The sequence below is a fragment of the Nyctereutes procyonoides genome, unplaced genomic scaffold (genome assembly GCF_905146905.1).
Source record: "Nyctereutes procyonoides isolate TBG_1078 unplaced genomic scaffold, NYPRO_anot_genome, whole genome shotgun sequence".
In the NCBI taxonomy this organism is placed as follows: domain Eukaryota; kingdom Metazoa; phylum Chordata; class Mammalia; order Carnivora; family Canidae; genus Nyctereutes; species Nyctereutes procyonoides.
In genome coordinates, this window is record NW_026575037.1 from 18770337 (window position 1) to 18797883 (window position 27547).

General features: G+C 47.3%; 2 protein-coding genes across 5 annotated transcripts; one reads left to right on the plus strand and one right to left on the minus strand.

Annotated features, from left to right (window-relative positions):
• Positions 1–837: 837 nt before the first annotated feature.
• On the plus strand, positions 838–2582 carry CUNH1orf74 (chromosome unknown C1orf74 homolog). The gene is made up of 3 exons (XM_055319460.1): positions 838–1015; positions 1695–1754; positions 1949–2582. Exons 1-3 carry the CDS (start codon positions 867–869, stop codon positions 2580–2582), a joined length of 843 nt encoding a protein of 280 aa, XP_055175435.1. The 5' UTR covers positions 838–866.
• Positions 2583–3202: 620 nt separating this feature from the next.
• On the minus strand, positions 3203–25925 carry TRAF3IP3 (TRAF3 interacting protein 3). 4 transcript variants are annotated; one of them, XM_055319457.1, is made up of 17 exons: positions 25773–25923; positions 22114–22220; positions 21523–21926; positions 19652–19796; positions 19444–19507; positions 19158–19182; positions 18862–18891; positions 18672–18767; positions 12257–12328; positions 9876–10016; positions 9624–9761; positions 8296–8425; positions 7651–7713; positions 6147–6206; positions 4918–5054; positions 3967–4080; positions 3203–3335 (listed from the first exon to the last, which is right to left on the minus strand). In XM_055319457.1, exons 3-17 carry the CDS (start codon positions 21865–21867, stop codon positions 3243–3245), a joined length of 1653 nt encoding a protein of 550 aa, XP_055175432.1. In that variant the 5' UTR covers positions 21868–21926; positions 22114–22220; positions 25773–25923; the 3' UTR covers positions 3203–3242. The 4 variants fall into 4 exon arrangements, 3 of the variants coding, with proteins under 3 accessions (XP_055175432.1, XP_055175433.1, XP_055175434.1); XM_055319458.1 differs by lacking the exon at positions 25773–25923 and adding an exon at positions 23036–23144; XR_008663673.1 differs by lacking the exon at positions 4918–5054 and having other exon boundaries at positions 25773–25925.
• Positions 25926–27547: the final 1622 nt, after the last annotated feature.

A 27547-nucleotide genomic window follows, 5' to 3' on the forward strand; every position in this document is an offset into this window, starting at 1 on the left:
GGAGCTCCCTCCCTCCTTCGGGGCTGGTTCCACCTTCTGAGGAGGCACCGACGTGGAGCCGCGAGGGGCACCCCCAGCGGGGGAGCCCGCAGTTGCCTCTGCTCTGCCCACGGAGCAATAAATTCAATAAATTCAATAAATTCGGGCCATTTTCTCAGAGGGGCTTTCTCTGCCTCAGAGGTGTTAACCCTTAAGGGGAGTAACACCTGCTTCTTACTGACCTGACTGAAAGCCTCCGCCTCTCTCTGCCCGTTTCTCACGTGGAATCAGAAAACCGAATTCCTCGAACTTGAGCACCGTCAAAGTGCTGGTTTTTTTTTTATTTTTTTTTCTTTTTAAATCTATTCCGTACGTTGCGACACGGACACACACGATAAATGTGTTCCGAGTGGGTAATACTCGCGCCCTTCACACCTGCTCGGTTAGAGAGGCCGAGTCCTCTCAGATTGAGCGTTTAGGCGGTCGAAGCACACAACCAACTCACAGGTGAGGAGACTCCGCAAATCACGTGGCTTGTCCCGAGGGAGGCTTCGTTTGGGGCGGGGGGGGGGGACGTACGTCTTCCCGCACACAAGGGACGAGTCGTCGCGTTGCGCGCCCTTCTCCGGCTCCCGCGACGGAAGACACACGACGCCAGGCCGCGGCAGCCGGCCCGTCGCGCCAGGCCCCGCCTCCTTTCGTGCACTTCCGCCCGCCCCACCCCCGTTCCGACGCAGGCGGGCGGGGCCGGCCTCTGTCTGGCCGGAAGGGGCCGGGCCGCAGGCGCCCTCACTTCCGGCGCGGCCGGGCCGAAGGTCCTAACGCGAGGGGCGCGACAGCGCGCTGGATGACGTCGCGGGAAAGCGGCGGGAGCGTTTGTGCTGGGCATGCGCAGTAGGCCTGTTCCGCCGCGCGCCGCGAGCGGTTTCCGGTGTTGGCGGCGGAGCGTGCGGGCTTCCGCGTCTTGGCGGCGGCCCGCAGGGAACCGGAAGGCGCTTCCGAGCCCGCGAGCCGGCGGCGGAAGCGGAAGCAGGAAGTATGTGTGTGTGTGCGAGAGAGCGAGAGAGCGAGCGCTGGCCTTTTGCGGATCCTTACGATATGCTCGGGCCCGGGAACGGGGAATGGAGGGAGCCCGTCTGCCGAAGGGGCGTCGGCGTCCGCGTCGGCGGGAGCCCAGTCCGGGCCTCCTCCGGCTCTCCCGGTTACGTCCCGGGGTGCAGGGGTCGTGAATCTACCTTCTGGCGTCTGTTGATCGGGTCACCGGTGCAGCTGTCGGCGGGAAGGGAAGGAGGAAGCTGGCAGTGGAGAGAGGGCATTGGGAGCCCAGAACTCTGCCCTCCCGGAGGGGGGGGGTAGTTTTAGGTGAAATGCCTGGAATTTTGCAAAAGACAGCCCTGCCGCTACTCCCTAAAGTTTCAGTCCGAGAAAGGAATCTGCAACAGGTAGAAAAAGTTAGAAGAAACCAGAGAGAACGTGCATCTATCTACTCAAAAGACCCGAAAGACTCCTGAGTTAGGGACTGAGGGAGACTGAGTCAGCTGTAGGAACCAGGTTAGGGATCCCGCCTTGTCTGGTCTGGGTTAGCGTCTCAAGGCAGGAGGAGGGACAGAAAGATGTTTGGAGGATGCTCCGAAACGTAGGGGTAGGCTGTTGGCAGGTTTCCCGGTATGTCCCCGGCTGGTGTTAATAATCCCCTGCTACTGTTTTGTTTTTAGGCCCTTGCCTCAAGTGTCTGGAGCTCAGAGGTGCGGCCCAGGGGAGGGAACTGTGGCTAGGTAAGGAGGCCGTGCCTGATGTCACTTGCAGGTCCCGTGTCAGCACCAAGCCCTCAGAGGCTGGTGGCAGCTGCTCAGCAGACCCTGGGCATGGGGAAGAGACGGTGCCCACCCCCAGCCGTCTGCCTTCACCTAGCTGGAGAGGTGCTGGCTGTGGCCCGGGGACTGAAGCCAGCCCTGCTGTATGATTGCAGTTGCGCAGCGGCATCAGAGCTCCAGAGCTATCTGGAGGAGCTGCGGGCCCTGGGCTTCCCCACCCAGGGACTTCACATCCTGGAGATCGGAGAAGACAGCTTGATTGTCAGTCCCGAGCGTGTATGTCAGTCCTTGGAGCAGGTGCTGCTTGGTACCATAGCCTTTGTGGATGTTTCCAGCTCCCAGCCTCACCCGTCTATCTGCTCCCTGGACCAGCTTCAGCATATGAAGGCCCTGATGGCTGAGATCATCACGCATCTGCAAGGGCTGCCGAAGGACCTGTCCGTGGCAGTCTCCTGCAGCAGACTTCGTTCCTCAGACTGGAATCTCTGTACTGTGTTTGGGATCCTCCTGGGCTATCCTGTTCCGTATACCTTTCAACTGAACCAGGGAGATGACAACTGCTTAGCCCTGACCCCACTACGGGTGTTTGCTGCTCGGATCTCATGGCTGCGTGGTCATCCCCCAGTCTTGCTGTATTCCTTTAGTGTCCCAGAGAGCTCGTTCCCAGCCCTGAGAGAGACTCTAAATACTTGGGAGGAAGACCTTAGAACTCGATGTAGGGCTCAGAATGACTTTGCCGACCTGAGCATCTCCTCCGAGATAGTCACGCTCCCAGCAGTGGCCCTCTGACTTTAGCTTTTCTCTCACGTGGATGGTATTCAGGAAATGATCAGTTCTAGCTCAGGGATGACCTCTCAGGTACGAATTCTGAGCATCTTGAGAACAGTAGGGAAAAATGCTGTCATCAGTTGTGCACATTGCCATGGGCAGGGGGAGTAGGTGATGGTGGCCTTGGTCACACATTTTTGCCATTTCTATACTAGGAGTCCTCTTGACGTTGCTGAGATATCTGTTGATTTTTTTTTTTTTTTAATTGGATAGGCGATAGGAGAAAAGAGATTGTGGAGAAGGGTGGTGGAGGACAAGCAATATACTCGTGTGGTGGTTGTAAATATACCTGCCCTAGTGGATAGTGTCTGCCGGAAAGGGGAGGACTGGGTAGGTTTTAGTGCATGTTCATATACCACCAACTTAATTGGACTATGGAGACTAGACCAGGATGCTCAAATGTCTTATGTTTGTGGATATGACATGTCTTTCAGGGGTAAACTAAGAGTTCCAAGGAACAGAGACAATTAGGTGAAGTCTGTTTATTTTACAGTAGGTTAAAAAAAAATAATAGCAAAGTCAAAAATCTCAGGGAAACCCACACTTTAAAGTATGTAAACCTTCTGAGTTTTTCATTGTTTCTTGCTTCAGATTTTCACTCATGCAGCTGTCACAAGTGATTCAGATCATCAGGCTGTCCTTGTTGGCCAGGAGCACTGCCAGTGCTATAGCAATCATTATCATCAGCATCGAGAGCCATTGGCCATATTGCCTCTGTGAGGGGGTTGGGGGGGGGTGTTGGGGAGAGAGAAAGAGGCCATGGGTTGTTTAGAGAAGGTACAGGCAAAAATAATCTTCCTTCTTCTCATCCCTGCCCAGTGGAAAGTATTGGGTCAGTAGAGGAGAAAAAGCTGTTTACATCACTGTCCCTCTCACTTGGTCACTTCCTTTGGGATTAAATCACTTTACTGCTGGTCACTGGCTCCTAAGCCAGGATTACTGGCCCGGGGAATCAAACCCAGCAAAGGCCAGATACTTAAATATGATAATAATAATCAAGGATGGAAAATAATTCAGCAAAATTATATTATTCTCTGTTTGTATTCCTTAGTGCTTTCGCTGTCCTTACTCTTGCCACTAGCTCATAATAGGCTAAAAGAACACCACGTCATGTTTTAGCTAATAGTCTTCCCCTTCAGGTTCAACAGTTCCATGAAAATTAGGCTTAGATGCATGAGCCAGTGTTTACTGACACTTGCTATACTGTCAAGTATATAAACCAGGCTGAGTGGAACAGGCTGGCCAGATGTTGGCACAGGCTGATAAATTTTATCTGCAAGATTTGGCCAAAGGAGGAACCGTCCCACCATCATCCAGGACAATACGGGAGGATAGACTCTCTTACTCTGGGAGGCGGCTGTTGGCTCTGGTTCAGCTCTTCTCGACAATGCTGCAGCTTACGTAGGCAGGAGAGATACTCGTCACTGAGGTTGTCTAACTCCGAATGCAGTTCTCTGCACTGGGGGGAGAATACCACCAACGTCATCACCACCAGTTCCTCCTGGGACAGCTCAGATCAGGGAGAGGGCCCCATGTGAGTTACCCCTTCATTCATTTGGAATTTTTACTGTCATCCTCCCTTCCCAGCCTTTCTCAGAGATTTCAGTTTGCCTTTTGACTGTCTCACCTACTTTGTCTGGAATGTGTCCATTTAAATGATTATAACGCATATTATAATATGTATTGTACATGTCAGTGCTCTCATGATTGTGTATGTGTAAGTGCTTTGGAGATGGGGGCACCAAAAAATGACGATCTTCTAGCACAGAGGACCTGGGAGTGATCTTAGTAAAAGCATCTTTGCCAGGACCTAGTTGAGTTGCATATGAATACTTCTGGGGATATGTATGTTCCCCAGTATGTAGATGGAAAGGGCTTTGTTAATTAAAAGACACTATATATGTATATGTGTGTGTGTGTGTGTATATATATATAATAATTATATTTACATCAAAGACACTATATATATATATATGTATATATATATATATATATAGTTTTGAGATAACTCTAGGGCAAAGTTTGAGGAAATAATATGTTTATTAAATGTGTTTGAGTTTAGGTTGACTTTACAAAAGGTAACTAGTAAAACCCTGAATAACAGTTGGTGTAAATAAAGGAAGGAAAAGATTGACAAATTAGCCCATAAGTAAAGACATCTTATAAAGGCAAATGAATACCTACTGGCATCCAGTCACAATTTAAACTTTGAAATCTTTGCTCTCTGGCTGCCTCCCAGTAGTTTTCCTTACTATTGTGGGATGATCCCCTCACTATCTTGAGGTCACCGTCTCACCTCCTTTTCCTTGGCCTGGAGCTGCAAAGTCTTCTTTTGCAGCTGGTCTCTGAAATCCCATTCTTTCTCCTTCCCTGTACCCTCGGGTTCCACTTCATTATGGGAGGGCTTTGGACTCCACAGAGGCAAAGCCTGATCTAAAAAAGCAGCCAGATTCTCAGTGATAGTGAGGTCCACACCTCCGAGGGAGGGCCTTATCACTGAGAGAACCCTGGAGTGACGGGAAGGGAGGAGAGGAAGCAAGGGAGGACCTGTCCCTGACGAGACTGCACGGAGTAGAATTCTCTCACTTCCTCCCATTGGGACTTTGCTCAGTCTCGACACAGAGCTGGAATTTGAGCCCCTTGAGGTCAAGATTGGCATCTTTTCTTTGTATCCCTAGTCCTGTTTAATGGCATATATTTCTAGAGGATACTTACTAATCCAGTTTCTTTTGTAGTATTTCTGGTGGTAGGTTTGTTTGGTGCTTTGATATAACTAAGCCCTTTCCCTTCTGTCCTCATTTCAGTCATGAGAATGGCTGTCCTACCCTGGAATTCATCTTCATGGGGTGGCTTAAGTATGGCTTCTGAGCCACGTGGCAGTCTTAGTCTTGGTGAAGAGAGCAGTGAACTAGGAGTCAGAAATTGTGGATTGTGGTCTTAGCTGTGTCCTTAATTCTTATGACCGTAGACTTTCATTTTCTTATCCATACTATGTGAGTATAATAATTTCTGCCTTATCTTTTACATGGTGATTCTGATGAGAAAACAAAAGACCTCATGGAACGCATAAGTGAGGGTCTTCCTGTCTCCCCCCCCCCCCGCCCGTACATGATGAATTCTTCTCAGAGAGCTAAGGCAGAAGACTCTTGAGGGTTAAGAGTGAGGTAACCGTTGCATGCAACACAGTGTGGACTTGGAGTTGGATTTGATTCAGAAAGTCAAGTGTAAAAATTGACATTAAATCCTGAGTTCAAAATCAATTTATTGAAATGTTCAACACAGACATATGTTTTTGGAGAGAGTAGAAATTCTTTTCACAGTTTATATACTTCTCAGGATAGGAGGCTAACTGGTTAAAGTGTTCTCAAAGCCAATGATCAATCACCAAAAAGCTCCCCTAGATCCCTGCCCTAATAGACTCCTAGAACTGCATGGGACTCCAAGAGGTCATGTGGTCCGTCTCCTGCCTCTAGGTAGGCAAAGAAAGACCACTATCTTAGAATTTGTGGAAGTAAATTTGCTGACCTTTCTTTGTTAAGAGTTTCTCCTGTTCTTGAAGCTGTAAGGATTGATTCTGGAGCAGACCTGCAGGAAAACATAAGGAACTTTTCTATACTAGCATATCTACTGCAAACAGTGTCTTTTCAGAACTTTGCTTCGAAACTTAATTATTCAAAATGTTCTTGTCTGTTATTGGTTGAATAACCACTACCATTCATAGGAAATCCTAACCCCTAGTTCCTCAGAATGTGACCTCATTTGGAGATAGGTTCTTTACACAGGTAATCAAGTTTTTTAGGATATTAGAGTTGGCCCTGATTTCATATGACTGATGTCCTCCAAGAAGGGGAAATTTCAACACAGATGTGCATAGATAGAAGACAAGAAGAAATACAGGAAGAAGAAGGCCATCTGCAAGCCAAGGAGAGTGGCCTGGAACAGATTGTATCCTCAAAGCCCTCGGGAGGAATCAACCCTGCCAACACCTTGACCTTGAATTTGTAGCCTCCAGAGCAAAATAAATTTCTGTTAAGTGACCCAGTGTGTGGTATTTTGTTATAAATAAATCATCCTCATATCTCATCCTACTTTGTCTTTACCTTTAAGTCTCTGCTTAAATGTTACCTTAGAAGAAAGACTTCCCCAGATGACTTTGTATGAAATAACAACTGGTTTCCCTTTAACCTGCTTTATTTTTCTCCATAGTAGTTACTGCTACCTGACACGTACTTAGTTATTCACAGAAACTCTGTACTTTATTGTAGAGCTTATTCAGAATGTAAGCTTCCCTAGGGAAGCTGCTGCGTCAGCTTGCTCAGCACTGTATCCTCACCATGTATATCTAAAGTACCTGGCACTTGATAGGGGCTCAACAGATATGTACTGAATAAATAAATGCACGATTTTGACATGGCTCCTTGCCCATTCAGCTTCTGCCCTGTAGGTTCTTGGCATCTGCTGGTGGTTGCCTTACTTTTAATATTCATTATGTGAAATTTCTCTGTAGGGGTGTCTGAGGTTAAGGTGGTGGGCAGCCAGCAGAGATATTAATCAAATCAGGTTCTCTTTTCGGCAATTGCCTACTTCCTTTTTTCTACAAAAACTCCCTCTTTGGCTCCAAAAGGTAGTTTTGAGGCTTACATGGCATGAACTGATTTTCTGAACCATTCCTAAAGACAGAAGTCTATAGGACATATTCACATATGTAATGAACGACAATATATAAAATAACTGCCTTAGAAAACCTACCATTTTGTTTTTGTTTTTCTTTTTGAAATCTGAAAACCAGGGAAATTTGGGCGGATGTCATTGGCACAGAAAGAAGTTTAAAGGAAAACGGCAAATATTAACTTGCAAAGAGCTATGTACGTGACCTCACTTTCCAAGAAGGTCAGAAAATGCACAGAGGTAGGGGATATGTCAAAGACAGCCCCAAACCCCTCCACTGGATGCCTTTTGTGGGACAGGAGCCCCCAAGAACACCAGAGAGCCAGCCGTGCTACTTTGAGAATTTGGAAAGGGAACTTACCCTGCAGCTGCTGTATTTTGGCCATCAGGGTGAGTTTCTCCTCCTCTGACCTCTTCAGTTGATCTGAAAATGAAATAATGCAAACTGAAATAGACAAGCCCAAGACTTCATGAACCTGACACCTGAGAACGAGTTAGTAGGTGCCTCTGATGTCTGTGGCCTCTGATGTGTGTCAAGTGGAAGCTACTCTTCTACTTGTCACAGTTACTGGAGAGGTAAATGAGCTCTCGAGGACCTTGGATCTCATTGGCCTCAGCAACATCAGGTTGAATCAAGAGTTGTGTTTGCATAGGATTTGGTACCTGCCCCCGCCCTGTTGACACACAGGCTGTGATGGGATTCCTTCACGGTGCCTTGTGTTTCAACTGACCTTTCCCTTTCAAATTAGAAATGCAGCTTCGCCACGTGTGACTAAAGTGGGAATGCTGTGACCTGGTTCAGAGGGACTGGCTGGAAAAGCAGGCCGATACTACAAGATTCGCTAGTGCAGCACAATTAATTTTCAGTCCTGGATGATCAAAACAGCCCTGCCTTTCCCTCGAGGTAAAATGAAATCACAAACCCAACCTAAGCCTGAGGCCTTCTCCTCCACCTAGCTTCCTTTCTGGGGCTCTATCAGCCAGAGGCCTCTGAGGAGCCGGGTACCTTGTAGGTGTTGGGTATCTGAGCTGTCTCTGTCCCCCTGTAGAAGTTCAATCTTGGCCTGTAGTTCCTGGTGCTCATTCTCCAGAAGTTGCAGAGCCTGGTTCATCTGTAGGTCTCTACTGTCTGCTCCCTGTAAGGAGGAGGGCCCGACAGAAGCAGGTCAGTGCCAGGGCGGAGGTTGGGAACAGATCCCATAGAAGAGGAAAACTAGAATTTCATAGACTGGAGTATTAGGGAAATGGAAACTAGGATTTTTTTTTTCCTTCCTGCTGCTCTATTTCTCACATTTTAACAATGCATTAGACTTTTGGATGTTTCACAAGGAACTCGTTTGAGTTAATGCCCAAATTGAAAAATACCAAATCATCACTTTTTAGGTGTCTTCACATTGTCTTTTCATTCTAACACTGTTATTTTTCCCTCTCAGATAGGGTCATTTTTTTTTTTTCCTCAATAAGGTTAAAAAGAAAAAGACCTTTCTAAGAGATGTGGTTATTGTGCCCTGGTCAGCTGGGTTCGTTCCTTTGATAAGACTCCCATGCCCTGTCTTATTAATTTGGTTACTCAGGTTTCTGCTTCAATGAAATTATAAAGGTTAATTTTTGATGTGGGTTCTCAAAAATTTCAAACCAAGTAAGTAAAATCTATGAAGAAAAATAGCTAATATATGTGGAGGCTTGTATGTGCCGGGTATTGTGCTAAATACTTTGTATGGATTAACTTACTTAATCCTACAACAATCCTATGATATGGGTACTATTAGCCTCCTTTCGGAGATGGGGAAAGTGAGATTTAGATTAGTTAACTTTGACAAGGTAACACAGGTTGGAAATGATGGAACCCTGGAGAATGCCAGGGGTCTACTATAATTGCTTAAAATCACATTGGCAGGATGTTAGGTAATCCCCAGCCTATAAGTAAGCTAGTAATGCTTGTTCGGTGCCAGTAGTAGGCATTTCTGAGCTGGATGCTCTGCTGGGATGGGGTGCAGAGAGTAGGTTGGAGTATGACAGCAATCTGATGAATATTCTAGTCACATCCTTTGCATTTGGATGGTGTCATCCAGTGAACACTTAGTGCATTGGCATGAGCAGTGCAGACATCCTTGCTGAACTCACAATTAGATTTCAGAGCCCAAACAGTGAGTCGGGTACAAAGTGGGTAATGAGTGAGGAACTGAAAGAGTGAGGAACTAAAAACCAGATGCTCTCAGGCTTTTTTGGAACCCCTGTCCTAGTGGCAGCTTCTTTCCTTGCTCCTGTCACTGTCCCCAACCCAGGAGCCCTGCCTTCTCTCCCCAAGTCCCCACCCCACCCCGGGCCTGGTACCTGCAATTTAGACTGAAGCACATGGAGTTGGCTCTCCAGCTCTCGGTGCTGGGTCCCCAGGTTCCTCCAGTCCTCCTTCAGAGCTTCATACTGGCTCCTCCACTCTTCACACTTCTGCTCGGCCAGAGCCAGGGACCGCTGAGAGGGTGGTCAAGACAAGAGGAAGGTGCCTTGGGGGTTCCAGGGAGTTGTGCAGCTGCCTTCTATGCTGCCCAGAGCCACCCCGGGGTCCCAGGCCCAGCATCCCCACACCTGTGTGCTTTGCAATTGCTGCTCTGCACTCATTTTCTCCTCCAGCACTTTCTGCAGTGACTCCTTGGCCTTCTGCTCATAGCTGTTTTTCTGGTCTTCCATCTCCAATAACACCTTTTTCATTCCCCAAGGGGAGTATTTCTGTAAATTTGATCCAATCAACAAACATATTGAGCTTCTGTGTGCCAATCCCTGAGCTGGGATACAGAAAGGAAAAGAATTCGGTCCTTGCACCCCACCCCCCCGCCCTCCTGAGCAGAGATAGAAGTGATCTGTTGGATCTTCTTCCAGGCTCAAGGTGGGCAGGGAGAGGGTCCCAGGTGATGAGGAAGGTAAGCACGCATAACAAATAGTGCTCTAGGCATGTTGGGCATTCCCCCAGGCCTTCCAGAGGCACTTCAAATTCAGCATTTCCAAAGCAAAATCATCTTTCTCAACCTACTTTCTCCTGGGCTGCTGCTTCTCTCAGTGACTAGCATCATCACCCACTGTCTCCCAAGCCTGAGACCAGGGAGTCATCCTTCATTTCTCTTTCTCCCACTAATCAGTGGTTCATTGAGCATTGTCAAATCAACCTCTTTAACAGCTCCAATCTGTCTCTTCTCCAGACTTCCTGTCAGTTCAGACTCGGACAATATTGTATGGGTCAATTCAATATTTTCTCTATCTTCAAGCCTTGTAGCTAAAGGGTACTTTCTAAAATGTAAATCTAATCACATAACTCCCTGTTTAAATCTCTTAGTGACTAAGGAGCAGGTCCAAATTCCTTGGCATGGCTCCTCCTTATAAGCTCAGACTTTGATTCTATGCTACTTCCACCCAAGCTGAATTGCTTATAGATCCCCTAAGCATTAGGCTTTTTGGCCTTTGCCTTTGTCCATATAGCTTCTGCCTAGAGCATCCTCATCTACCCTTTTCACCTAGTTAACTTCTACTCATGCTCAAGATTCAGTCCAAAGATCACGTAAATTCTGATAAATCTTGACCAATCACTCCCATCCCTCAACTCGTTATGGATTAGGTAGTTTTTCTTAAGGTTCACATAGTGTCCCTTGTATGTCTCTATCTTTTCATTCTATTGACTCTCCATTGTCAATATTGTCCCTTAGTGTCCCTTAGGGGATTGTAAACTCCTTCAAGGTAGAGAGCATGCTTTAAAAAAATGTGTAGCTTCAGAGATCTGAACAATCCTCAGTACCCTTAATGTTTTAAAATTCATACATTTGCATTAAAAAATTGTCTTGGCTTAACTTAAGAAGTTAAGAGCAGCTTTGCAAATTCCCTTAGGGTCTTCCCCTCCCTATCCCTTTCATCTTGTTGCCTTGTGATTCTGGAGAAGGCAGGCAGCTTTTAATGTCAATTCGGTTATCCCACTGAATAAGCAGTAGTCCCGATGATGCAAATTTAGGGATCAATATGAAATAATTTCCATGTAACTTTGGAATCCTCTGAAAATTTGAATTTAAATATCAGTAGATCTTATGTTCTTAAAACTTTCATTAGAAGCCAGATCTAGGAGCTACTGGCTGAGGTCATACATGGGTATGTTCTAGTTAGTGGATTTACCCATACTGGCCAGCTTTACCCCTCACTGAAAATATATAGACTGGTATTTTGGATTATAAGTCAGTATTTTATGAGCACAGTTGGCATTATTTGGTTCATAAGAGTGACAAAGCAGGCCATACTGAAAAAATAAAAATTGTGGATCAGCAAACCTGTATATAAACTCTGTTCCCTCCTAAGACCAAAACCGTGCAGCTAGGTCCATCTTATCTCCCTAACTTCACATCACCTCATTCTCTTATCTGACACCTCGCCACTTACCAGAAATCCATCACTTCTCAAGTGTGAAAGCTGATTTCTTTCTATCTCTTGTAATCCAAGACCAGGCTAATGAGTTAACTGAAGATGGATAACAGTGCAATAGAAAACCCAAGAGTGGTAGCCTTTTACGTCTTCCCAGGGATTGCTACTAGACTAAAGTTGCCCATGGAATGGAAATCATTTTGTAAGACTTTATTATAATATCCAACTTATCTGTTCAGAGATTGGGACCTATGAAGGTCTATCTGGGCATTGTGAATCTTTACCTAGGGTCTCTCCCTACAGTTCCAGGTATTCCTAAGATTCCCCTGTAACTGGCACAGTACTGATGCTAGGGTTCCTTCTCAGGGTGCAAAGGGAAGAACACCAGGAAAAAGGGAGAAAAGGATGGGTTAGAGGCCAAAGTGAAAATGGCAAAGACAGAACTGAGTGAGTAGGTATGGGTGCTTTCATCTCTGTCAAGAAAGGGTCATTTCTAGAGAGTAGAATCAAGGTTCAAGCATTCTCCTTTAATTCTAGATTCCTGGGCTGAAAGTGTCCTCCCGAATGCTTACCTGGGTACAGGTGTACAGCTGGTTTTCTAAAGATCTCAGTTTGCCCTTCAATTTGTCTTCATTCAGCTGACCCTGGAGCAAATGGGATGAGTTAATGAGTTTGGGCCAAAATACAGCATGCAGACTTTTCTTCTGTTTTTCTAGCTTATTGCCTAGAACATGGTCAGTGTTCAAGCAATGTTTTTGGAACTGAACCCTTTCAGGAGGTAGAGAGGAAGAAAAATGGCAAAGGATCTTTTCCAGTTTCTCTGGAACAGGAGAAGGGAGAATCAGACTGTCCTCAGTTCCTCTCTGTACCTTGAGGTTCTCTAGCCAATGTTTCAGGATATCAGATTAGGAGTTCACTTGAAAGAAATCTTCTAAGCTCTCTTTCTTTCCTCATTACCTCTTTCCCGTGTCTAGGCACTTCTATATTCCTCATCTCCTTATAGCCTTGTACCTGGAGCTTTACTTCTAAAGTATAGGCTGGTAAGACTAAAGAAGTCTCTACATTCCCTTCCTTACCTCCTTTCATGGGCCGAATTGTGCTCTCCCTCCACTGCCTTCACCCCAAGTTTAGATGTTAACATCCTAACTCAGCACCTCAGAATGTGACTGTATTTGAAAATAGGGTCTTTAAAGGGATAATTAGGTTGAGGGGAGCCTGAGAGGCTCAGTCTGTTGACTATCTATTGATTTTGGCTCAGGTTATAATCTTGGGGTTGTGGGATCAAGCCCTGCTTCGGGCTCCCAGCTCAGTATGGAGTCAGCTTGAGATTCTCTCTCTCTCTCTCCCTGCCCCCCTGCCATGCTCTCTCTTTCCTTCTTTTATAAAAAAAAAATAATTAAGTTAAAATGAGGTCATTAGGGTGGGCCCTAATCCAATATGACTGGCGTGCTCATAAAAAGAGAACAGAACATCATGTGAAGACATAGGAGAAGGCAGCCATCTGCAAGCCAAGGAGAGAGGCCTCAGGAGAAACCAACCCTGTCAACACCTTGCTTTTAGACTTCTAGCTTCCAAAATTATGAGAAAATAAATTTCTGTTGGTTAAGCCACCCAGACTGTGGTATTTTGTTATAGCAGCCCTAACAAACTAGTATCTCCCCTCACTACCTCCCCTTTCCCTCAACACACACACACACACACACACACACACACACACACACACTGGACTCAATGAGAGTGGGGCGCCTGGGCGGCTCAGTTGGTTGAGTGGCTGGCTGCCTTTGGCTCAAGTCATGATCTTGGGGTCCTGCTTAGCCTGGGGTCTGCTTCTCCCTCTCCTTCTGCCCCTCCTCCTGCTCATGCTCTCTTGTGTGCACGTGCACACTCTCTCAAATAAATTAAAAATCTTTTAAAAAGAAAAAAAGTTGATAAATCCTTTTAAAAAGCAGGAAATGGAGGAGAGCTATCAAGGCAGGGTGTGTGTATTTGGGGAGTAGTCGTGGTGGTGAAGGGGCTTCCCAGAAAGCCACGTTCTGTGTATTCCCAAGCAGGGTGGGTTTGATGCCATCTTGGACATTCCAGGAAGGATGCTAACCTCAAGGGTGAGGGTGGAGAAGGGCAGGCTGGAAGAGGCTTATCTGTTTCTCAATTTTTCAGTATTTCAGCTGAGTAGCTAACTACCTCTTCGCTGCTCTGTACTTTCCTCCACCTGTAATTGTCTCCCTTTTTCCCAGGGCAGGGCTTTGTTCTTCCAGTCTGACAGAAGGTTGTATGTACGAGGGGGTTGGGGAGCGGGTGCCATCAATGAGAGCTGGTTTCCCAGAGGAAAGGCCATGGGTCTCTAGCAAGAACCGATTTTCATATCCTTTCTCTGGCTTTTCCAACCAAGCCCTGTGAGATGCTTGTGAGGTCTAGAAATGACATTTCTCTCCGTGCCTGAGATGCCATGTCCCCTCTCAGGCGGCTTGGGTGTTTGGAACCCTCATAATGCTTCTGGTCTACAGTGGCCTGGGTGCAGAGGAGAAGACTCTGTTTTGAGGTCTGTCCCCTTCAATTAGTTTCAGGGCACCTGGGGGAGGCAGGAAGTGGTATCTCAGCTCCTGTTTTGATCTTGTTTGGCTGATTCTTCTAAACCTTGGGAGCCAGAGGGCGCCCCCACCCTTTCTGCTTCCTGTATTACTCAGCTGGGCTTTGCAAAAGCAAAAAGCTTTGCCAAAAATAATTTTTCAAAGTGCCTCCTGCTATTAATGTTTTTCATAATGTCTCGTGTGAGAGCTGAGAGTCCAACTGGATTTGGCATCGCCAGTAACCACAGGGCTTTGGGACAGATAAAAGAGATGGACAAAGACTTCCATTGTTTTGGGCTTTGGACTAACTGGTAAAGGGCTGCCTTCCCCTGAATGGCGGGTTCACTGTCAATCCACGGATCCTGAACTCAACTTCTGCACCCCCATTTCCTGGTTCAGATCTCTACATTTTCCTTGTGCCTAAACTCCTTGCTACGGCACGGTGTAATCAAACCCACCGAGTTTAAGGTTTATCTGGCTGTGGTTTGAGAAGAAAGCAGGCCAGCCCAAAGCAATATCCTTATATTTTCCCCTGTCTCTTACCCTTTTTTTGGGTGATTCCTCACTCCTCCCTTACTATGGTCTTAATCCAGTATCTTGGCCCTCCCAACTATTTTTGTATTAGCCAGTACCCCAGATTACTTTTCCATTCACAATGCTACAGAAGACAGTTCAGGATAGCCCCTTCAGTGGGGATGAAGGACCACCCAAGTCTGGGGCTTAAAAAAAATCTCCTCCACAGCTCCACCTTCCCAGACTCCCTGAGGCAGGGAAGAAAGTTGTAGCCAAGTTGTTGCAAATGAGGCATGTAGTTTCCTGGTGTGAGCCCCAGCCCCCCACGCCCCCCTCTCCCGTCATGAAGCCCAGTGGTGCAGTATGTGGGAAGAAGCACTCTTTACAGGTCTACAGTGGACATTTTTTTTGGCAATCACCCTCCCGCCCCCTGCCTGGGAGCCCCAGGGCTCAGAGAGCAGAGTACCTCCCTCCCCCAGCTGGAAAAGGGAGCAAGGTGGAGGCTGTACACACCTGGTGCTGGTCTGAGGGCTTCAGCTCCTGCTTCTGCTTGGCTTTCCCCAGCCTCTGATCTGTTCTCCAGAAACACTACCACCTCACCGCAGAAGCACCAGCCCACAGCTCATCTCTGCTCTAGCAGAGGTTGCTTGGGGCTTGTAGCCAATCCCCCGCTGGGCTGTCATCTCAAAAATCTCATTTCCACTTTACAGAACTTAAAACCCAAGTGTGCCCTGCCTCGGTTTTTGAATTGCCCAACACTGAGAGCTTGCTTTCTCTTATTACCCGAATTGTTTCTGCTCTGGAGTCCCAGCAGGGCCCCAGGCCGCATCATATTATCTAATAGGCCCAGAGTCAGTTTTGAGGAGGAAGCAATGGAGGGACCTCATTCTTGGGGTTCTCACAGAGCTTGCGGTGAGCTTCCCTGCATGTGAAGTTGGAAACTCAAATCATGGGGGCCAAATGGAAAAAACAGAGGCCTGAACTGGGCTGAACGCCAGCCCCCGTTTTGGTCACATTCTTCTCAATTAGTTTTCCCTGGACCACAGTCTGGGGCTGTCCTTCCATGGAAGTTGAGGCTTCCATGGCAGGAGTAGAGGGTTGCTTTATTTTGTTTTGGGGGAAACAAGACCTCTTAACTGAAAAATCTGACTATTTCTGTTAAAAACAGGAAGCTGTGGGGGGGGGAGGGGGTTGGTGGAAAGGAGGAAGAAAAGAAGGGTGAGTATAGGGAGGGGTGGGAAGATGGGAGGGAGAAAACTGCAAGCAGAGGAACCGAGGCTCTCGTGCCCCTTGTGGCGTGAAACTGCCTCCAGAGGTGACCTTGGAAATGTCTCCCATTTCCGCCAAGCTTGTTATGACTCGCTTGGGATGTCAACACAGCTCTGGCCACTTCCCCACCCACCCAGAGCCAGGGTCCTTATTGTTGTCAGAGAACATTTCAAAGCACAGATCTGACCATTCATTTTCGACTTAGTTCCTCAGCGATTTCAGCGTGTATGCTGCCAAAGTGACCACAGCTCCACAGCTATTGACTGATCTCTTCGTGAGGATGGGCCAAACATTGCTAAGTGTGGGACTTTAAACCCCAATACAGAGTCCTCCCATTGCTACCCTGCTGATGGCCTGGAGCAGTGTTTCTCGAACTGGGGGTAGCATGTATTCTCCGGGATCTGTGATCCTTTCATTTAGGAAAGAGTCTCTACATTATTTTAAGGTTGAGATACCCTGTCCATCTGAAAAAGGTTAAGCTTCATAATTCCAGAGACCCATCTGAAGCCCTTTCTGGTCTTATCTTTGGAACTCCTCTGACATGATGCCGTCATTTCAGTCACACTCGGCTATACCCAATTGTTTGTGAGACAGAGGCCTATAAGCATTCTGATTCCTTTACCTTAAACAGCCTTTCCTTTCTGCTTTTTCTTCCCCATCATCATTCCTACTTCTGTAACCAGTAAACGACGCATCCTTCCTGACCCAACTCAAGTGGTCCCTTTCCTTTGAAGCCTACCCTGTTCCGCTTTGGGCAGAGTAATTATTTGCTTCTCTCTCCTCCGTGTCACGTTTTAGAAACCACTGTTACAGCTTCATCACACCGTACATCTCTCTCTTCCTGGCTGATATGTGAGCTCCTCAAGAGCAAGAACCCTACTTCTTTTTGTCCCTGTAGCACAGGGCTCAGCACATAGTTGCAACTTATCAGATGTCTGTTGAATAAATGAGTGAGATGATCTCAAATTAGTTCAGCACCGGAAACCACCTGGCATGCACAGCTGTCTGTCCCAGGCTCCTGCTCGGCTGATGAAAACGACTTCCTTGACAATCAGGAGCCCTGAACGTAGACACTAAATCCTGTACAATGCCACGTGAGGAAGGAGGACTGAGCTTAGGAAGTCTCTTTTATATCACCATTAACTTCTCAGTTTTGTTTTAAACCCTCCCAGCCCATCTCTCTGTCTAAATATGAGCCATCTATGCCGCAGGGTTAGATGTTCATGGAGGCCCGTGAGGGCATGCATTCTCTTTTGGACCAGGCACTTTATGCTCCAGTGGTGTAGCTCCCTGAACATCTAAGGGATCTCACTCTGGGGGTCTAAGGACCCCTGAGAGTCCCCGAGACCCTTTCACAGGTTCTATGAGGTCTTTTCTCTCCCAACTATGTATCTGTGTGAGGCTAGATTTTCCTCCATACGCTTCAACCAAAACAATGTATTACAGCAGATGGAAACACGAGAATCTTCTGTTCAGACTTTAAAAAGATTTGCCAAAGTGTAAAACAGTGTTACTCCTCTCATGATTTTTTTTGAAAAATAAACTTATTTTTCATAAAAGTATGTCATTTAGGTTCGCATGTAGTGGGTTTACTACTGTATTTTAAAATTTACACACATTTTAAGTTTCCTGTTTTCATTTCTAATAGGGGTAAATCCTGATGTGGTAAATACAAAACATTCTTTGGGGTTTTCAGTAAACCTTTTGAAGAGTATAAAGCAGTCTTCAGATTAAAGGGTTGGAGACCCATTGCTTTAGACTATATTATGCCTCTAGGTCTTTGTCTGTGCTGTATCCCCAGCCTAGAATATAGTTTCTGCTTCCACGTTAGTCTGAAAAATACTTCCATAACTATAAATATTTCCTTGGTGTTCCTCTTCTCTGGAGTCATTCCTTCCATCTTATATATACTATTATATACTGAAAACATTTCTCTTATTTCGTTTGTCATATCTCTACATTGTTTAGGCATCTGCCTCCCTGACAAAACCACAAGCTTTCTAAAAGCAGGAACTCTAACTAATTAATATCTCATGATTTCCAGTGCTCAGTACGGAGAACATGATCTATAAATATCTGTTGAATGAATGGACTAAAATAAGGAGGCCTGAGTTTTAGTTCCAATTCTGCCTCTAACTAGCAACGTGACTTTGGGCAAGTCACTTGACCTCTCTGACACTCAGTTTCCTTGTTGGTGAAATGGGAAAACTTAGACTACATGATCTTTCAGGTCCCTTCTCACTTTGACATTGATATCTAAGCTGAATAGTAGGTGCATGGTGGCTCAGAGTTAATATTGGTATGAATCCCATACAAAAAGAGTTGACATTCACCATAGTCAATAACGGCAAATGTACTGGGATCATCCTTCTTTTCTTCCAACAAATTGAAAAATGGCAATTCTTGCCTGTTTTGGTTCTGAGTCTTCCCTGGGTGTGGAGCAACATGAGCCCAGCTAATGATTTTGGATTTAGCTGAGCTCTTCCATATATTTACTGTGGCATGTTTGACCTTTAGATCTTAGCACCTCCTACCTCGCCTCTTCAGTAGTGAGAAAACCCCTTCTCTTGCTGGGGTGGTGTGTAAAGAAGAGTAAGAGCCCACAAGCTTTGTTCAAACAAAGATTTCATTCCCTTACCTTCCAAGAGCTGTCAGAGGCCCTTATCAGAGTGGACAGTAGGTCTTGGAGAATGACCATTTTTTGTTTTAGAACCAGCTCCCTCTGTAGGGCCTCCTGGGGGGCAAAAACGCAAGAAGGCATGATTAATCTGGATGAGGAGAGAGCAAGTGGGTGAAGGAGCTGAGGGGAGAGTTCACATGTTACTTACTTTGAGGTACTCAGAAAGCTGGATGATTTCCTAGAGAGAAAGAAAAAGGGTATTCAAGAAGACTCTAGGTCCCCTGAAATCCTCGAACATGCAACGAGAGCCGAGACTGGCTTGTGTCAAGTAACTTTTCTTCCTTGACTCAGACAGAGTCCCTCCAGGTCCTCCTGTCTGTGCTCATCCAGGAAGAAGGTGCCCCTCCATCCCAGCTGTGTTTACCATAGAATTCCAGTATGTCCGAGCTTAGAGGAGCTGAGATACCCTTTGAGTCAACCCCTTCAAAGCGAGGATTTTCTTACCTTATCTAGAACTGCAACTCCATAACTGGGAAGAGAAGAAATAAAAACAGAAATGACACTCAATCAAAGAAACAAGCACATCAGGAGATGGCGGGTGGATTCCTTCTCTGATCTCTTCTGAAGAGCCAATAGGGTGGGGAAGGCCTTCCTTTCTCTCAACTAAGGTGGATGTGGAAGTTTGCTGTGTTCCTTCTCCACATACTGGGTGAGGATTCAAGCAAAGCTTAGAAGAGAGGAGTGGATGGTATGGAAGGAAGCTGGGGGCAGGGACATGGAAGGTACTCACTTGGTCTGCTGACTGGCATCATTCTTAATTGCCGGCTGGGCTGCTTCTGCCTTTGTCTGCGTGCCTGAGGGATAGAGGATAAGGTGATTCAGAACCCATGGAGGAGGAAGTGGGAAGGCACAGGGACTCTCCACTGTGAGAGAGTTGAGCTGAGCCTGCTGCAGATTCTCTGCAGGCCCCAGTGAAGTGGGGGAGGCTCTGCTCTTACCACGGTGGTGTTTGGGTGGTTTTTTGGTGGGATAATCCTTCAGTGAAAGGTCCTCAGCCTGGGAGAGCTGGCTGGCCAAATCCCTCCAGGGGCCTGAGGGAGGGTGATGCTGGCTTGGAAAGACCTCAGAGCTGGTGCCTGACACCTGGAAAACAAGTAGGGGATGCTGAAAGCCTAGAGCCTCTTAGAGCATCATTCTTCAGCTGACCGCAGAAAAGTGAACCAGTGATCAAGTTTCAGGTCCAGAAAACCAAGGTAACCCATTCAAACCTTAAAAACTACAAAGTTGTCCCTGCTCCTGGCCTCCCTCAGCCATGGGAGGAATGGTCCTTCCCATGCCAGGCAAATGGGGAGCTGGGCTTATCTCTCCTTACTTTCTCTAGAACCCCTGACTCACCTTGTTTGGTTTCAGCCACCTATGCTGCCAGCATGGTGATGTGGAAAGAGAACTGGCCTGAGAGTGAAGGCATCTAGGGTCAGACCCTGCCTTTTCTACTAGGTCTCAGTCTCCTATCTGTGCAATGAGTCTGTGTGATGTAGATGATCTCTGAGGTCCCTTCCATGTTTGAGAGGTGGCTTCCTTCATCTCAGTCATGGCTGGAATACTGCTGAGGTTTTGTGAGAAGAGCCAGTAGAGCAGGAATGCGTAGGGAGGGGTATAGTAGTAGTTGTCACAATCTAGTCCGCTCTTTTTATATATTCTTCATGCAAACTCAAAAATTCTATGGTTGTAACAGAACACCAAAAGGCTAAGGGGTGCCTGTGGTATCCAATCATGCAGACCGACTCGAGCTCAGTAAAACTTCGATAACTGACAGGCTTAGGCAAAGTTCTTTAGTTAAATGTGTTTTTGTACTTTTTTCTCCTTAAAAAAAATATTTTTTAAACAAAAAGCATTCAGAAATCTTCTTGCCTTAGAAACCAACAAAACAGTTGGTTTTATTTTACAATCGGGCTCAAGGATCGTTTTTCTGAGCAGCACCTTCTATTACAGATAACAGATCCACTAATTAAGAAGCCCGACTGAACTTCTACTCTGAGTGCGGAACCAGGCCAGGCACTTCCAGGGAATACAGCGGACCCATCCCTGCTGTCAGCACACTCATAACATGGGTAGGAAGACACAGATGTTTTGCTGGCTTAGATCCTCTCAGCACACCCTGATTTTTGCCAGCACTGCTCCTTCCCAGGCCAGAACGATGGGTTCTCTAAGTATTATTACACAATCTTAGAGGATTTATAACCTCATAAGGACCACAGAGTGCAGAGGTGGCCTGGAGAAGCCAGGGAAAGTTTACTGGACCAGACAAGACCTTCGCTGCATGAATTTAGTACAAACGGAATGGTCCAAGTGACAGAGAAAAGGTAGGTGGGTACAATAGTCTCACAGAAGAGGAGAGGAGAGGGTGTGTGTGTGCATGCATGCGTGCATGCGTGCATGCGTGCGTGCGTGCGTGTGTGTGTGTGTGTGTGTGTGTTCCTGAGAGGAGGTATCAAGAAGATAGGCCTGTGTACCTGGCACACAGTAAGCACTCAGTAAATATTTGTCGAATGATGGATGAACAAATGCTCTAGAACATATGTATAGACTGCCTAAATTTGAACTGATAACTAAGAATTAGCAATGGGATTGCTTTTAAGTTTTTTTTTTCTTCCTTAAAAGGCCAGTGCAAAACAACAACAAAAAAGAGCTGAACAAACAAAAACCCAAACAACAAAAACCTCTGAATGAGTAAGTGGGTAAGGGAGATGCTCTATGACTGAGGAAGAAGGAGCTTAATTTAAATCACTTTTTGGTGAGTCTGAGCCCAATCATCTGCCTTAGTACCCCTGCCCTCATCCAGAGTAGCGTGTCCCTTGACATGACCCACCTGCTGCCGGGGAGAAGAGATCCTGTTGGCCCAAGACAAGGGTTCCTTGAGGTCAGTTGGCTGGCCTGGCCTCCTGGAGGGACCTCGCTCCTTGGCCCTGGGGCTCTGGGCCTTGCCTGTCTCCTCCACCTCCAGGTCCCTCCTCCTGAAGAACTCCCGTTGTCGTGCACTCTGGAGCTGCTCTCTCTGCTGGGTCCTCAGTGCCTTCCCCACCCGGCGGCAAGTGGTCACATTGGGGCGGCAACGGCGGCTCTCACGGGTTTCCTGCCGGCGTTCACACTTGGCCTCATAGCTCTCAGCCCCCCGGGCCAAGCCAGGGGAAGGCCTGGGGTCTGGGCTGATCATGATGACCTCCTGAGCACCTGTTGTGCTTGGCTTCCAGTTCCTGGAATAGCTGCCTGGGTCTGCCAAATGCCAAGAGGGAGGAGAAGGGGAGGGGTCAGGAGATGGGCAGAAAAATGACTATCTCCCTGGACCAGGGGGCAGAAATAGCACAACGTCCCGTACATGTGGCTTGAAAACTGAGGAGGTGATGGTGTTGAACTTGGAGCAGGACTCCTAGGTCCAGGCTCCATACTAATTTTTGCTTACCTCTGGCCTACGTTCCCCCTCTGCAAAGTGGGAAGATCTCTTTGCACTGCCACTTCTTCCTTGATCTCACCTTCCTTGATCTCACCCTGTTTCTAAGTCAGGGGAACCTGAGAAACGATTGATAAAAATTGTCAGGAGCATATAGCATTTTGGATGGCAGATAGGGATATGTTCATTTTCCAGAGACTTCTAGAGAACAGGTAAACTGGCTCTCTCTTCTCCAATCTAAAAGGAAGGCCAGCATCTTTCCTGCTCTCTTGACCCAAGCTGAAATAGCTGAGTGACTCTTTTCTCAAGGCCTGGAATAATAACCAGACCCCCCCCCCCAAACTGGGGCCAGTCCTGTGACTACCACCCACTGCTGTCTTCTTAGCCCTTAGCAACTAGCTTCTGAGCCCAGATCTGGACATGGTTTAGGAGGAAAAGCTCACACTAATTCCTCCGGTCATGGAGTCCTGACTTTGGTCCGTTGGTATCCACTCCTGTCCCAGGATTGGGATCTGACCCTCAGGAGCACATCAACTCAAACCAATATTGGCTGAGTACCTGCCATCTGTCCAGTGTTGACTGAAACCCATTTCACAGCTTCTAGCTCAATAACACTCCAAGCTAAAGGTTCCATGTTTTAGAATCTCCTCCCTGCTAGGGCTACGTATGCTGCTAGGTCTGCTCTCCTTAGCCCAAACACAGATCACACCATCAAAACCAGCAACCACATGAATGATACCTCAATAAGGCTATTATAAAGAAAAATGAAACAAATGAAAACAGTAACCACAAGTCCCCAGGGAACCAGGCGTGGTGTAGAAGCCATACTTGCTGCCTGTTTAGATAATCTTAGCTGCTATTCACATAACCCCCAACTCTAACTTCTTCTTCTTTCTCTGTGCCTTCTCCCTCTTTCCATTTCTCCCTCACCTACCTTCTGCAAATTTGTTTGGGGCTGGACGTGGCTGAGCCAGATCCTGAACACAGGAAATTCTGTGCCCTGTTTCCACTGACCACTGGAGCTAGCCCAGTGGAGGACGAAGGAAGAGGGACTCCCCCTTCCAGCTTCTGTTTCTCCTTTCTGTCCTACAATGTCACTACCCACTGCCTACAGAACCTCGTTCCTGGATAGGTCAGAAAGGGCATCACAGCTTCATTGACCAGCAAGTAATTGCCAGCTCTGGCCCCTTGAGTTTATTTATAGGCCAAACAGACTCAACAGGTAGCAGCCTTTTTGTCCTTTCATTGGAACTTTGCTGCCCATCTGGCTCAGTCCAGAATTCTCTGCAGGATTCCTGCTATCTCTCTGATCAGACCACTCATTCCCTAGGGTCATTTGTGGGTGGGGCAATCTTACTCCAGGAGAGGGGTCCTATAAGGTCAAGCCAGGCATGCTCTCAAAGAGGCTTAGCGGGGCATACTCTGGTATGGGGCAGTGCAGACCCCAGGCAGAACTGTGAGGCTGCAGGGTACTTGAGTGACTCAGTGGTTGAAAGTCTGCCTTTGGCTCAGGTCATGATGCCGGAGTCCTGGGATCGAGTCCTGCATCGGGTTCCCTGTAGGGAGCCTGCTTCTCCCCCTGCCTGTGTCTTTGACTCTCTCTGTGTGTCTCTCATGAATAATTAAATAAAATCTTAAAAAGAAAGAGAAAGAAGAAAGAAGAAAGAAAGAAAAGAAAGAAAGAAAGAAAGAAAGAAGGAAGGAAAGAAGGAAAAGAAGGAAAGAAAGAAAGAAAGAAAGAAAGAGAAACTGAAGTTGTGGATGCTTGTTCTCTACTCCCATCCCTGGGAGTAGATGATGCTCCCCCTTTCTTTAGGCTTTTGTCCTCATTCCTACTCTGTACGGTTCCGTGACTTCCCACCTGCCACTTCTGTTATTTAAAAACAGAAAAGGATGCAAAAGACTCATTCATATTGAGTTGTAAATGACTGAATGGAGGAGACTTGGGATTATGTACAGGTAAACCCCATGTCCAGAATCTGCCCTTATAGGAGCCTAAGCCGTAGCTCCTGGCTAATTCTACCTTAGATGGGGGAAGCGGAGAGAGCCCTCGCTCCTGGCTGTGTGGGTTCATATCCTGGCTCTGTCATCTACTACCTTTTTCTTTTAAATATCTCTAAGTCTTAGTTTTTTTTTCATTTATAAAACGAGACCCCAACCTCCCTTGTAAGGTTATAAGAATTAAAGAAGAAAACGCACATCAATCATCTGGCACATAACACACAATAAATGTCAGCTTTTTTACAATACTGAAGTAGGATTATTACTACCCCTGTCTTGCTGATCTTGGCTACCAAAGACTTGGTGCTGTTAAGCCCAAGGCCTTCAGCTGGACTAGCACCCCAAGATCAAGAATGCCTCATCTTTCTGTTCCCCACCCTTTTCTGTTTACTACACGGAGGGGATGTGGCCTCATGTGGATCGTATTTACTGCTTGGGTTCATCTGACCTCTGGGTGTGGGCTACAAGGACTTGTCCTTGAGCTGGACACAACTGCCATGTCAAATAGGCCTGGCAGAAAGGCAAAGAAGAGGTGGGGTGAAGAACCAGTGTCCAGCCTGTCTGCATCCCACCATTAAAACGTGGGCCCCAGGTAATCCTAGGGCTTTGTAGAGGGGGCAAAGCCTGTGATTATGGAGAATCCTCCTACCTTCCTGCCGTGAGGGGGAAAGCGCCGTGGGGGAGGAGACGGAGCCTGAGATGAGGTCTCCCCAGACTGCCTGGCCCTGGCCAGTGCACCAGTCTGCAGACACATGCGGTGGCTTTGCTCTGCTTCCTAAGGGGCAAACACTGGGACCTGTTGCCCAAGCGGGGACTTGCCGTCCAAAGGGCTCCTTACAGAAGGGAGCATTCGCGGACCCCCAGGGCCTGACACCCGGTAGGATTAGGTGCACACAGCTGAGTGGAATCACATCCAGCTTTCGGGGGTGTCTTGACTGTTCTGATTTGCTTCAACACAAGAAGCCATGTGGGATGGTTGACTGACAGGGATGGGCTGTAGAAGAAAAGGGAACTAGTCCCTGTGTGGTTCAAAGAAAGGTCACTGGGCCACTGCCCAGGCTTTCTGGCAGCTGGCAGCATGACAGGGCCCACTTGGAGCTTGGGGAGGAGGTGATCTTGGCTCAGGGCGTATTGCCTCAGGGAGAGGTCAGGGTGCTGCCCTCACCTGACAGTGGTTTGTCGCTGCCTTTCCAAGTCTGCTCCTACTTCCTGGCTGTGTGTGCAATGAATGTCTTCCTGTATAGGTCTGGCCGTCCTGGTGCAGAGCTCCCAGTGTGAGCCCGGGAGAGAAGGGCTGGCAGGCACCTGGGCCGTGGAAAGGCAGCTTATTGTTTTGGGGACTCCTGCTTTGAGGGGAACTATAAAAGAGCATTTAACTCATGCCCAGTACTGGGTAGCTGGGACGCTAAGTCATTTGACTCACTCCTAATACAATCTGAAGGACGGAGCAGAAGAGCGTTCGAAGATCTACCCCTGTGCCATGGCTAGTGCCTCCGGGAGCCAGCCAGGATGCCCTCCTGCTTACCCAACCCCAAACACTCTTAAACTAATCCATCTGCTTCCGTGTCTCCCCCTCTGAGCCTAGGGAAGCTTGGATGACTGAGCATCTTCCCCACCCCAGAGTCAGAGGTCCCCAATCTGGACACAAAAGCATCCTCCTTCTCAGTTACCTTGGGTCCCAGGCTCCAAACCAAGCAGCTCAGGAAAGCATTCCAGCTCCTGGGCAGATCTTGGCTCTGGTCTCAGATGGGGCAGGACAGCAGCTGAGTAAAGTGCAAGCTCTCAATCCATGGCTCTGGGCCCCCTTAGCATTTCCCTTCTTGGTACCGTCTTTCTTTTTGCACGGCGGCCTTGCTGAAACAGGAAACAGACAAAGCCACAGTGCTAGCTCACCCCAGTTCCTCTCTCTTGCTCTCGGGTACAATCTGAGTGGGCCCCCGAGCCCTTGAGGCCTCTGGGGCTGGGCACAGGAGCTCCTCCCATCTTTGGGCACCCACCAGCCACCCTTTCTCTGGCTACTGCATTGGTGTGAGCTCTCGGTTGCAAATCAAGATCCCTTTCTAAAAGTAGACAAGGATGGGACTCTGGGTCACATCCAAACCTTGCCGTTTCTATGGGGAGGCAAACAGCTTTTTGACATACAAGAGACGTTCCCAGCGTAGGTTTTCATGTATATCAGGTAGCTGTCTCTGTAAAGATTTTCTCTTTCCTCTGGTTGCCTCTTCTCAATCTCAAAGAGTTGTAAAGAGTTTCTGCTCTTCTGAAGTACCCGATGTCTTTTTCAGAATTCTGGAATGAGGCCAGCTCTGACTTTGCTCCTTTCTGAAGTAGTGCGGGGTAGGGGGGTGTGAAAAGGTGGTGGATGGGTGGTTGGGGAATGAAAGGAGCCATAGCAGCAGAATCTCATGAAAAGAATTTCCAATTGACTAGGAAATTTGGGGAAAAACTAGAAAGAACCGATCTCTGCGCATTAAAAAAAAAGCTGTTACAAATGATACTGTCAGGAAATGCATAAGAAGGTGGAGGGGAAATTGCATTAGGACAAGTTAACTAAATAGCTTTGTAACCATGTGCAATCAGCCTGGTCTGTATGGTCCACTCAATACAGCTTCTGTGAATCCTACGTCTTGGCACATGTGAAGGGTATGACGGGACTTTTAAACAGTTGTGATAACGTGTATTTATTGACCTGTGGGAAGTATGTCACAATCTTCTCCAGTGCCTACTCCTTCCCCCGTCCTTTGAGGAGGAAGAAGACAAGGAGTAGGCAAGGGAAAAGCACAGAGGATGGATTCTCAGGCATTAGAGCTGAAGGCAAACAACATTCCTTCAGGATGAGAGACAAGAGCTCAAGATCCTGGAGCCTGACATACGGAGGCGAGAATGAGCAGAGGATAGAGACGCTGGGGAGTCCAACAGAGCAGAATAAGAAATTTTTATTGGCACAGAAGAGAGAGAAGGTTCTGGTAGCTTAGGACACTGGAGTATAGAGATCATAACAGGAATTCCTATCGACCAACTTTTTGGACTCCATTAAAAATCAGAAAGGGGATGCCTCGGTGGCTCAGCGGTTGAGCGTCTGCCTTCAGCTCAAGGCCTGATGCTGGGGTCCTGGGATCGAGTCCCGCATGGGGCTCCCTGCAGGGAGCCTTCTTCTCTCTCTGCCTATGCCTCTCTCATGAATAAATAAATGAAAACTTAAAAAAAAAATCAGAAAGAGGAGGCCTGGATGGCTCAGTGAGTTAGGCAGCTGCCTTCAGTTTGGGTCCTGATCTCAGGGTCCTGGAATCGAGCCCCACATCAGGCTCCCTGCTGAGAGGGAGTCTGCTTCTCCCTCTCCCTCTGCCTCCTCTACCCTGGTTATGTGCTCTCTCTCATGTGCTCTGTCTCTCTCTCTTTCAAATAAATAAAATCTTTTAAAAAGAATCAGAAAGAAACGTGTATG

Coding starts and splice junctions, on each gene's coding strand:
- CUNH1orf74 (XM_055319460.1), top strand. CDS start 867: ATGCGCAGTAGGCCTGTTCCGCCGCGCGCCGCGAGCGGTTTCCGGTGT. Junction 1,016..1,694: donor GGCGGAAGCGGAAGCAGGAA/GTATGTGTGTGT, acceptor TTTTGTTTTTAG/GCCCTTGCCTCAAGTGTCTG. Junction 1,755..1,948: donor GGGGAGGGAACTGTGGCTAG/GTAAGGAGGCCG, acceptor GTATGATTGCAG/TTGCGCAGCGGCATCAGAGC.
- TRAF3IP3 (XM_055319457.1), bottom strand. CDS start 21,867: ATGATCAGCCCAGACCCCAGGCCTTCCCCTGGCTTGGCCCGGGGGGCT. Junction 19,183..19,443: donor GATGCCAGTCAGCAGACCAA/GTGAGTACCTTC, acceptor TTCTCTTCCCAG/TTATGGAGTTGCAGTTCTAG. Junction 9,762..9,875: donor AGCAATTGCAAAGCACACAG/GTGTGGGGATGC, acceptor CCACCCTCTCAG/CGGTCCCTGGCTCTGGCCGA.